We start from the raw sequence: 12343 nt of genomic DNA on the forward strand, positions 1-12343 counted from the left end.
TATATATATATATATATATATATATATATATATATATATAATATTAAATAATAATTTATTTTAAAATACTTATTTTACCTCTAATAAAATGGCTCTTAGGCATTTAAATATTTATTATTTACTTTTGATCATTAATTCAAAGGATAATGCACAAGTACCTCCTTAACCTGTGTCCAAAGTTTTAGAGACACACTTATATTATTCTTAAGGTCCTATTACCCTCTAAACTTATTTTATTAATAATTTTCTACCCCTTTTCGGCCTATATGACACTATATTGTGGGTCTAACACTGGTTGACTTTTTTTCCAATCTAGTGCCACGTAGGCCGAAAAGGGGTAGAAAATTATTTATAAAATAAGTTGAGGGGGTAATAGGATCTTTGTATAAGGTTAAGGGGGTACTTGTGCATTTTCCCTTAATTCAAATAGGACATATGAATAATTAACTATTAAGTATATCCGTTTGGCCATAGATTTCCCAAATAATATTTGGGAAAAAATTTGGCAAATAATATTTGTCCATAGAATTTGCCATTATTTGACAAATATTTTTGGCAAATTTCTCAAATTTTCAAATACTAGTTTTTTCCAATATTTCGGTCAAATCTCATTATTTAGAATCTTTTGAAAATTAAAATTTTACCCGAACTTTTATCTTTTAAAAAAATACCCTCTATAGTAGCTATTTGCGTTGTATTACATAATTTTTTACGTGAACACCACAATAGTGATGAAATATTTAGTGAATATTAAATAATGATATGATTGTTGATGAAAATGATTAAAAATTAGCTCAAGGTAACAAAGTCAAAAATCATGTGCTTCGTCTACTTCACAATGTATTAAATGATGTTTGTTGCACTTACTAGTGTCATGGACACTATTTGTTATTATTGTAATGAACATCCAATTGACTTGTAATACAAATTTATAGTTAGTTTTGATAGTTTTTAAAATTTATGGGTATAAATCATATTTTTTTTTAAAAGTGAAATATATTTCACAAATTCTATGGCCAAACACATGGTAAAATTTCACCCAAATTTTATCTCAAATAATATTTATCAAGAATATTTAAAAATTCATGGCCAAACACTAGCTTGGTGTATACTGATACCACATATAATAACCTTGTCGAACATTGCATATTATGATTAAAAAAAACTAGACTAATAGAGGAAATCTTTCACACTATCAGTGTGTGTAATTTTAAATGTTATTATTATGCTATTACTGAATCGGTTTAAATTTATGTGAAAGTAAAAAAAAGAAATCCAAAATTTGGAACACTTTCTAATGAATGCATAGCCCCAAATATGTGAGATCTCTATAAAATGCCCAACTTTAAATTCTTTGGTTACGTTTTTGGGAAAAAGGATAGATATATCCTTAAATTATTTTAAATAATATGTAAATATCATTCGTCATACTTTTAGAATATTAGTGTTCCTGGCGTCATACTTTTGGAATATTGGTGTCCCTGCCGTTATACTTTTGGAATATTTATGCCCTTATCGTCATACTTTTGAGATATTTGTGCCCCTATCGTCATACTTTTGAGACATTGATGTCCCTTCCGTCATACTTTGAGGACATTGGTGCCCCTGCCCCTTCGTTAGAGTGAAGCGCATATATACTCTAATTTATGAACGACAGAAACACCAATATCCCAAAAAAATAATTTAAAAATATATTTATCCTTTTTCCCTACATTTTTTAAGGGAAAATTGTATATAATAGCAAACTAATAACCTAAATTAAATGGAATAGCTAGGGTTTGATTTAATTATGCTCCATAGCAAACGTTGGCAAAAATTTGCCAGGCGTCTCTCTCCCAAAAGTCTCGCTCGCCACTCTCCCATTCTCGCCTCTCTCGCTTTATACACAGAAGTGTATAATTTCTGTTTCTGTTTTGTATAAAGCGAGAGAAAATTGTATATACACATGCAAAAATGTATATCTTCGTGTTATACACTTAATTATACAATTTACAAACATTTTACTTTTAATATTGCAGAGAAAAAGGCCAAAGAATTATACAATTGCGAATTATACAATTGCAGTGAAATACAATTTTTTCTAGCTTTATACAACAGAAGTGTATATATTGTGTTTCTGTTTTTGTATAAAGTGAGAAAAACATATATCTTCTTGCTATACACTTATAATTATGCAATATACATACATTTTAATTCGATTCAACTGTATGCAAAGCTAATTATACAATTGCAGCGAAATAGGCCAGCGAATTATACAATTTAGGCCAGCGAATTATACAATTTAGGCCAGCGGATTATACACTTGTATATGTATAGCGAATTATACAGTTTTTATGTTTGCTGTGAAGCGCAATTATTCAAAGTTTGCTATAGCATACAAATATGAATTTTTTGTTTGTTATATGTGAAAGTCGCCCATTTTTCAATGCATAAAGGCCTTGTTGGAAGTAAAGGCCCGTTATCATACATGAATAGCAAGACCAGTAGTAGTGTTGTAACATAAATAATTGATTTAAAAATTTGGATATCTATTAAGGAGCTTTTGCCTACTGCCAAGTTAATTCAAGTAAGTACTTCTGCCTTTCTCGTAATCCCACTCTATAGCAAGACGGATAAACAAAAACTGGCAAAGATTAGTAGTAATTAAAAGTTGAAAATAACAAATTTTGGCTTGAATCATGCTAGAATGTTAGTGATTAGATTTTAGGGTAAAAACATTTAACTCGTAAATCCTCAAATTTTTAATAGTTGACAATACTGTCTGTTTTATGTAATCTTTTGCTGCTGATTCTGACACTCAAGCAGTGCTGCCGCAATTGTATGAATTGGAGATTATATTCTATTTGTGTTAAATTATAAGTGATAGAACGTGATAGAATCGTTAATTCGTTTTGATGATAGACAAAAAGCGCAAAGAACAGTAGAAAATGTACGCAGCGAAAGAAGTCCGAGATCAAGTAAAATAGAGTTATTTGTCAAAGTCAAAGTAATATATTAAAGGTACAAGTCAATACAAATAAGGAAAACCTTAAATATATTATTAAGGAAGAAAGTGGTGTATAATAAGGATTCTAATTTAAAAAAGAATCCTTGTTTAAACATAACTTTCTTACCTTATTAGTAGGGATTGTACAAGGCAAAAACTCTATAAGAAGCACACGAGGCAGAGGAAGAAAAACACGACTTCACGCAGAGAACGAGGGAGAATTATTCATCAAATTGAAGTCTTCAAGGTTGATAGGATTGCTACGTTTAAAACATTCTTGAGTGAGAAAGTTTTATCGAGTAAAACTATTTGTCTTGTTTTTGTTTTGATTGTAATTTACAGTTTATTGTACAAAGGGTGGGTTTGGCTCTTTGTAGGGTTGAGTGTTAGTGAGAGTTGTAACAAAAGGCGGGTTTGGCCTTTTGGAGAGATCGATTGGAGTAAATCGAGGGAGTAGTAGAGATAAGACTTTTTGATTATTGAGTTGTAATCACAAAATCTTATATTTGAATTAATAAAACGAGGTTTTTCCTTCCTTGAGTGAGGAAGGTTTTTAATTCAATAAGTGTTTGTGTCTCTATTCTGTCTCTACTTAAAAGCAACTTACACGAACCTGGTTCGTGGTCTGGGGTAAGGTTTCTTCAATAAGTAGTAGTAGTAAATTTTTATGAGATAGGGTTCCTCAAATAGGGGAAGATTTGAGCACAACTGAATAAAGGTTCATCCCTAAGAAGAAGGATTCCTAAATTTGCTTCCACCTTGTTTGTTTTACAGTGTTCACTTTATTTTCGTAGTGAAGGGAGAGATTGTTATCGGTTTCAAGTATTGGTTTTGATGATAATAAATATTCAAACAGGTGGGAAACTATTATTTTTCCTCAAATTATCGCTTGCATCACATAGGCATTTTGATCCAACGATGGAGAGTTTTTGGCTAAAAACATTCTTAAATTATCTCACAAAATTAAACTAGATCCTTAAAATATCATTCTTAGCAGAAAATATCGTTCAAGTATTTAAAAGTTAACAATTTTCATCTTTATGTTAGATATTGCCAAAAAACGGAAGGATCTTAAAAAACATGAGTAATTCACATGACTATCAACAAAAGTTTTTTACATAATTTCATTACCTGCTATAAGAAGTTTTTTAAAAAATATTAAAAATCTTAGAAACCATTACTTATTGAAACAAAAAAATATTTGAAATGTGTGAGGATACATGATCCGCTCTTTTTCTCATTTAATAACGTAAAGAAGTTGAAGTTCAATTATCTTTACTTTTTTCAAAGTCAAACTGTATTTAGAACAATAAATTTTTGGGTCAAGAAGTAATCAAAATATTGATTATGTCTCGCATTTGAATTTTATTCTACATTATTAGAAGCGAAATTCTCTAACAAACGCCGCTTCTAGCATATTTAATTGAGAAGAAACATATTCAGCTAATAATACTTTTAATATCAAATTACATGAAAAATAAATTAAATAAAAGTCAAATTAAAAGATATTGCATAATGCAAAACTCAATTACGAAAAAGTTCACGATAGTATTTTTGATGTATCCAAGAATAATAATTATGAAACGATGCTTAATTTTTGTGGTATTTGTTAGTTTTCTAATAAATTCAAGTATAAGGATGAAAATTGTTCACTTTTAAATACTTGAAGGATGTTTTAAGGATGTATGTTAAGTTTTGGGTATAGATTAAGGATGATTTTAGCCAAAAACTCAATGATGGGTGTAAACATTTTGGGTTATGATTCTCTTTCTTTTGTTCTTTGCATGCGCATTATCTAATGCGTAAAACATCAAAATTTCTTCTTTAAAATTATAAGAAGAGGCTCAATTGTACAGATCTTTTGAGCAATCACAGAATTTAACTGTAGCTTTCTTCACTTATATATACCCTCTTATTTAACTAAGTCTTCCCATTTGCAGTACTGTCCACCGGCCAATGCACGATAATACCTATCTCTGCAGTAAACTGGCCTTCCATCAGCTGCTTCAGCGGCAGCTTTTGCTAGATCATCGTCCTCCTTGACTTCCAGTGGCAAGCGCAACAGTTCTTCTTTCCTTTAATTACATAGCGAAACAACGTAAGCTCATGAAATTTTATAGTATTGTACTTCTTAAGTTTTCAATAGAATACCTGATGCCTAGTTTATTTGTGCTGTTTGTCGAGGTGGAACTCAATGAGTTCTCATTTGTTGTGAAAGTATTGCGGAAAAAATCTTCTACTGGTGTTGCAAATATGAATAATGAGACTGCTGCAACAAGTAAAGCCCCTGTTCCAACTAGCGTTTGCTTCAGCATTTTAATGACTGGTTTCACCTAGGTAAATGAATTCTTTCAGATTTGTCAAGCTCGTAATAGGAAAGATCTACTCTATTGACAGTTAGAATATGATGTAACCAGCTGATGAATTTTATAGATCAATCTGGTACCTTATAAGAGCCCAACAGCCTATCCCGAGCTAGGATCTGCAAGGAATAATCACATTAAATGTCATACGTGCAACATCATTACAGACTTTTAGAGCTTGGATTCTGATAATTTTTTCAAGAATTGCAGGTGGCTATAGACTTTTAGAGCATAAATTATTATAAGTGCAGAACTAATATTAGCTTCATGTATAGACGTTGTTCCATCATGTAGTGTTATTGTGGGATCATCTAAAGTAAAAGATAATGCTATTACTTTCTTGAAGATCTGTTGCTCAAAGTTTCACGGAAAGATAACTACATTTCTATACCATGAAAAGTAAGAACCTATTTTATTGAAATCTTTAGCATAGCTGTTTGTGCTAAGAAGAAAAGGGTATTGTGCAAGGACTGATGATTTAACCAACACAAGGAAGTACAGCTTATTGCTTTCACATGTAGCTTTATTTCCCGCGTTTTATTTGTGATACCAAATTTTAAGTCCATTTCATGCTATATTGGACCATTTTCACCTCACTGTTAGTCGTTAGGGCTCTGGGCGCTTGCTCTTATCTATTATGTGATACAATTCTTGTCAAGCAATATTACACCATTTCCCCCTTGTTGCTAGCTATGTATTCTTCATATCCATGAGCACTTGTTAGATTCAGTTTGTCAATGATTAAAGTTCATATTGTAAACCTTCTTTTTTTAACAAAAGAGTTCAACTTGACTTACTTTACTTAAATGTGCTTGATGTAACTAGTAGTATAAATGACCTATTTTAGTGAACTGGATTGAAGCATACAACTAGGAAATGATACTGAAGTCAGCCATGTGACAAGTGAAGCAGTGAATAGGGGATGATAATGGTGTCAATCTGTGTCACCTAATTTATCCATTTTGAAGCTGGCAATATTTTCCTACTGTGGGAATGAGAAGGAACAGAGGAAGCAAAGAGAAAGAACCTGTTAAATATGTATGCAAAGGAAAGACCACTAACCTCTGGGGGCTTCACCCACATCTGCTCATCATACCATCCAGTCTCTTCATAAGGTATAACTGCTGATAAAAGCCTATCTCCAACATAGCTCCATCCCTATTATGGTCATTGTCAGGAATTAGAATGTTACGTAGAATATTAGAAAAGTTAAGTTCTCAAATTATCTATCTCCAGCGGAGCTCCTATCCCTATTATGGTCATTGATTGAATGTGATCTAAATGATTTGACCAAAAAATTGAAGTTCTGCAATTGAAGGACTTTACCAGATAAATTCTTAGGACAATCAGTGCAACAAGAAAAAGAGTCCCCGTACTTGCAGCCAGGAGAAATCTTAAAGGATCCTGCAGGAGGATTATGAAAAATTGAATGTCAATGATTGTGAGGATTCTTTGATTTTATTTTTGACTTAGAAATAAATGAAGAAAAAGAAAATGAAAGCTCTTTTTTTTACTATTGACACTTGAGTAATCACTTTGGAACTCTCCTGAGAGAAAGAACTTGCACAAAGTTAACAATTTACCTTTGAAGGATTGAAGCTTGCAGCAGCAATAGGTACTCCCAAAACTGCGAAAGTGACTAACCAAAGTCCCCCGAGACGTAGGAAGAAGGCCCCTGGACCCAGTTCTGCCCAAGAGTATAAAGTTTCATCTTTCAGAGATGAGTACTCATTCACCTGGTAAAAAGCACTAGCTTAGTTAATACTTTAAATTGCTCACCCATCTCCATATCAAGTCCTCCGTCCTTATGGAACTTCAGAAATTTAGTACATGTTGAAAAGTAATTTACTGAGTCAGTTTTATCATTTCAATAATCCTATAACCTGCATTAGAAGCTTATCGTATAATGGCATGTCTCATCTGTGCAGGTCTTGTGGCCTTCTCAGGACTAGTTTTAAGTTTTTCACACTGAGTGTAAGAAAATTTACAGAACCAGGTCAGTTATAGGGTGATTGCAAACCAATCTCTATGATTAAGCTAAAGAAAAGTTACATCACAAGTGGGACAATAAGAACAGCATATAAAATCTTCACACTATCAGAGTAAGTCTATAAATCTAAACTAGTATGTGAACTAAGATGAGTCTTTTCTATTGATTCCTGCAGATTGGATCAAATGAATGAGGCCAGGAATGAATACAAAGAATTGAGAACATACCGGCCTTTGTTCAAATGGCACCTCAATTTCCAAGCCTGGGTCCCAACTACGACCACCCAATCCACTGCCATTCGTGCCACCATTCATCCCATCTTTCAGGGCTTTAACTCTAATGTTCCTCCGACATACAATCGTTGCTTTGTTCGATAAGACGATCCACGAGCGACAGCTTTTGTTGACTTCTATCGGACTAGAAACTATGGAGCCATATAAATTTAGCCTTAGCATTTGTGAATTTTCTTGCAACCATAGAATTCAGAAGAAAAAGTAGCTAGATAGAAGTTCTTTTTTTTTTTGACCATGCATCATACGTGATGGAAAATTATCAGTTGAATATTCTCTGTTATCTCCCCAAAAAAGGAAGATCTTTATAATTTCTTATTTTTGTCCAATTAGAATCAGCCAACTGAGAGCTGCTCTTTTGGATTGTGTGTGTTCGACCACCAGTTCAAACGTTGTGGTCCACTTATGTGGCTCCTACATAGGATTATCTTGAATTATAGATTGTAAATATGAAGCATTTTTTGTGGTACTCAAAGCAAATTCGTGGTTAACTTGTGTTGCAACGTGGAAAGATTATCCTTCCACACCACTGTTACGTTCATTTTTCATTGTTCCACGAGTTCTTTTGTGCTCTCTCTGATTCCTATTTGAAAAACAATACACCTTAATTTTGTTTTAAACTTAGATAAATAATTTGGGATAAATATTTATGATAAAAGACGAAAATTATTTTTGGAATGAAGGGAGTATAAAAGTCTTAAATTAGAAGGTTAGGTTGGATCAAGTTAAAGTCATACCACAATTGCTTTTATGATTTGAAGACTGAAGGTTCCAAGAGGATCAAGACATGATTTATTCCAAAATAGACTTGAACTACTCAAACATATGAAATTATTAATATTCTATTTAGTAGGAAGGCGTTGAGATCATGTGGAAATGAAAGTTTAAGTAAATATTCATCGAATTTATTCTATTTTTGTGTACTTCATAAAAACGTATAAAATTATTGACATATTACTATGAGATAACAAATTTGAAAAAATATTATGTTAACTTTTGAATGTTTTTAAGACATTTATTAACTTTTCGTGAATAGTAAAATTGTTTAAAAGATGGCTCAATCAACACCATTATAAACATATATTTAAATAAAAGCCATAAAAATTATTATATATATAGCACCTCTAATTAATGTTTGATTAAGTCATTTTTCAATTTATCCCTAAAAAGAGAACTAGACTATTTAATACTTAGCTTTCTATAATTTGAATATTAATTGTATAATAAGAATCCAAAGCGTAGTGGTGACTAACACTAAAAGGGATGGCTTCCAGTGGTGTTGATTGTGTTGTTCTCAGTTTTTAGGGTTCAATATTAATATCTTGTAGTCAAACAGGTGGACAAGAAATATAAAGACTATTTGTGAAGTTAGTAGTGAAAAAAAAAGAAAGCTTTATTAATATTTTGGAAAAAACTTTATTGACATCTCCAAAAAAAATCTGTATTTCAAAATCTACTTTTCGAAAAAGCAGGATCTCAATATAAAAGGATGGAAAATGGAATGTGGCGTTTGTATGCAAGGTAGTATGACAGATGTGTGTAAATAAAGAGTTTCTACGGGTGAAATGGTTGTATGAGTGTATATCAAAGTATAAACTATTTGGAATAATAAAGGTACAATTAATAGCAGATAATATTAAATAAAATATTGATACAGAAATAAATAATTCAATCTTACAACTAGCAGAGAATATTCAATCACGAGCCTGAAAAATTGAAAACCTATAGAATTAATGTGAAATCTTGTCTCAATACCTAGCAAAAATGCATTATGTGCGTAGCCACACAAAAAAGATTGCTCACAAAGGAAATATTATCGAATATGAATATACAAGCTTGAAGACAGTACATGTTGTTTATGTCAAGATATAATGATGAAAATAATAAAAAAATATTTTAGATTGTGAATATAAAAATATTAAAGACATAGTGAAAAGGATAAAAATGTATTAAGATTCAAAAAGAGCAAATTTAGGGAAAAGGCCCCTCAACTTTGTCATTTAGAGCTGATATACACAAATAGCTCACATATACCCTTTTCCTCTAACGGAAATGAAAAAAAATAATTTTAATCTAAATTTTTATTTTTTTTTTCTAAAAAATATAATCCCATATGAGTAAATTTAATCCTCGTCAAACATTTTTTTTACTTTTTTTTGTTTCAATGACTAATTTATAATTATTATTTTGATAATCAAATTTATTTATGTTTCACTAATATTCTTGTAAAACTTATTGTAGATGACCAAATTTTTTCTTCGAATAAGAAATTAAATTACAATTGACACAAAAAAAATAATTTAAATTTTTTTCTTTAAACTAAGGAATGAAAGACAAAAACAAAATAAGAATAAGAAACTCAAATAATTATAATAAAAGAAGTCAAAAAATAATTTATGTATGAAAAAAATTAAAATATACCTTGAACTTTGATAGAAGAATCATATATACCCCTAAACAATTTTTTTAAAAAAAATTAGAAATAATAAATATAAATATAAAACTAATTTTTTAACTTCCGTTAAATGAAGGGTATATGTGAGCCTTTTTGTAACGGCAGGGGTATATGTGAGCCGTTTGTATAACGGTAAGGGTATATATAAGTCACTTTTATAACGAGGGGTATATCAGCTCCAAATGGAGTTGGTTTTGATTTACTTGAGACCTTTTACTCATCATACCTTTACAGGTAGTGAGGAATGGTATTCTTTAGCTTGTAAGTGATTTTTTTGTTAAAAGCAAAATTTACATTGGTGGTAAAAAAAAATTGTATAACAAGTTTATATCCAATTATGTAGAAAATAGATTGAAATGAAGCTAGCGCTACCATTACATGTTAAAGATGAATTGTCTTCATATTCCTTTTTATAAAGTAACTAGGTTTGTTAACTGAAAAAGAAAGATGATTGTTTTTTTTAGTTATACTGTTTTGTTTTTAAAAAAATCAACTGATATGATTAGAACTACAACCTTGATATTTTAAAATATTGTGATATTCAAATGAGCCAATATACAAAAGTAGATATTCTAATAAATAATATAAAAATATAAAAAAAAATAAAGTATCATATTATATCCGAGGTAAGGTATACAAATCTTTGTTGATCATTGTCATAAGTCAATATACAAAATTTGCGGAGTAACTGGATTATGATTTTGCTGAAAGAGTTTCATTCCACTTACACAAAACAGTAGCTTCTTGTATAATGCATTGACAGAATTGATTTTGCCTATACGAATCATATTGGACTAACTAATTTAAGGAGACTTTTACTGTTTTTTACTCCTATCTTATTTGTAGTTTGTAGAAGGAACATGACTATTTCACATTAGGATAACAAGTACACCTATAATTAAGATCTCTTTTCACTTTGATTATCATAAAACACATCTATTTTTTTATTTCTAAGCAAGAGAGTAGACACTTGTTGATCGACATTATCATTCCTTTTAATCTTCCTAAATTGCTATTGTTATTTCTTTTTATTATGACTATTTTTTTATTTTCTTGGTTAATTTCATTACACATCTTTGGTAAATTATGCACCCTCCACGCAAAGTTAATTCTTTACTATTTTTGATCTTATTGACCAAGTTACTTTCTGTCTAGTTTTAAATTTTTATCATTAAATCATATCACATTAAAAGTCAATCAAATTACTTCCAAGCACAAAATTAAAATTTCTATTTTTATTTTTCAATAGAATATAATTTTTATCACTATGAAATATAACATTTGTTTTTTATAGATTGCCAACTCATGTTCAATACTGTTCAAATTTCATTTACATCATCTTTACGTAAAATCTAAACTTTATAGGAAGACCATAGTAGGCATAACAAGATTGGACTATAGAGAAAAAATATATATTATACTATTTTTGCTTAACACATAACAAATCATATTTAAACTAAATCATATTTAATTGAACACCTTAATTTCTTATAAAGTATTTAAATAAGACTTTTAATTTAAAATTTGTTTCTTTTTTCTTGTAGTCATTCTCATTAGTCTACTACATATATTATTTCTTTAATTATATGCATTCATTTTAATAGGCCATAAAATTGCAAACATTTTTTATTAGAGGTTGGTGCCTATAATCAAAGAAAATAACATAGCTTATATGATTATTTTAACTAATTAATTTACGAATGAAAATACATATAATTTTCTTTCTTTTCAAATAAATTTAAAATGCCAAATTAAAAAATCTAATTAAAATTTATTATGTTCAATTGATTCAATTGAAACATAATTTTATTTGAATACGTAAATGAGACACTCTGGCAAGGAATTGACTATATAAATTGCCTTACTGTTTCTAGAATGAGAGTAATCAATACACATACATTTATTGACTATGTATTTTTTCATTCCGTCTATATAAAAACTTTGGTAAATAAAATTGCTTGTGAAATGAAATTTTATTCAAAAGAATACCTGATCTGATTCCAATAAATTATCTATTTTTGTAATCTCACAAGTACAAATAATTAGATTTAGAGAGTGATTAAATTGATTGAAAAATTGGTTAAATTGATTTTTAAGTCAGTTTTTAACTTTTAGAATAATTGAAAAATATAAAACAACTTAAAATAAGTTGGAAAGTGTTTGAAAATTTTAAAATAAGTTAAAATTAACTTAAATTTAGTTGAAAACTAAAAATATATCTCACCTTGCTATTATTTTTTGCCTTCTTTTAAATTTGAC

At 29.7% G+C, this 12343-nt stretch overlaps 1 protein-coding gene across 1 annotated transcript; it reads right to left on the reverse strand.

Moving 5' to 3' along the window:
- Positions 1–4782: 4782 nt before the first annotated feature.
- Positions 4783–8363, reverse strand: LOC107011543 (protein CONSERVED IN THE GREEN LINEAGE AND DIATOMS 27, chloroplastic). Its single transcript, XM_015211085.2, has 7 exons — positions 7567–8363; positions 6933–7085; positions 6676–6753; positions 6412–6507; positions 5433–5468; positions 5138–5319; positions 4783–5061 (listed from the first exon to the last, which is right to left on the reverse strand). Exons 1-7 carry the CDS (start codon positions 7792–7794, stop codon positions 4899–4901), a joined length of 936 nt encoding a protein of 311 aa, XP_015066571.1. The 5' UTR covers positions 7795–8363; the 3' UTR covers positions 4783–4898.
- Positions 8364–12343: the final 3980 nt, after the last annotated feature.

This window comes from Solanum pennellii, chromosome 2, assembly GCF_001406875.1.
Source record: "Solanum pennellii chromosome 2, SPENNV200".
Lineage (NCBI taxonomy): Eukaryota > Viridiplantae > Streptophyta > Magnoliopsida > Solanales > Solanaceae > Solanum > Solanum pennellii.

What these genes read in the sequence shown, in the direction of transcription:
- LOC107011543 (XM_015211085.2), bottom strand. Translation starts at nt 7,794, where the DNA reads ATGCTAAGGCTAAATTTATATGGCTCCATAGTTTCTAGTCCGATAGAA. An exon ending in TGTGGGTGAAGCCCCCAGAG is followed by an intron (nt 5,469 to 6,411) that starts GTTAGTGGTCTT and finishes TATTCCTTGCAG; the next exon opens with ATCCTAGCTCGGGATAGGCT. An exon ending in GGCTGTTGGGCTCTTATAAG is followed by an intron (nt 5,320 to 5,432) that starts GTACCAGATTGA and finishes TCATTTACCTAG; the next exon opens with GTGAAACCAGTCATTAAAAT.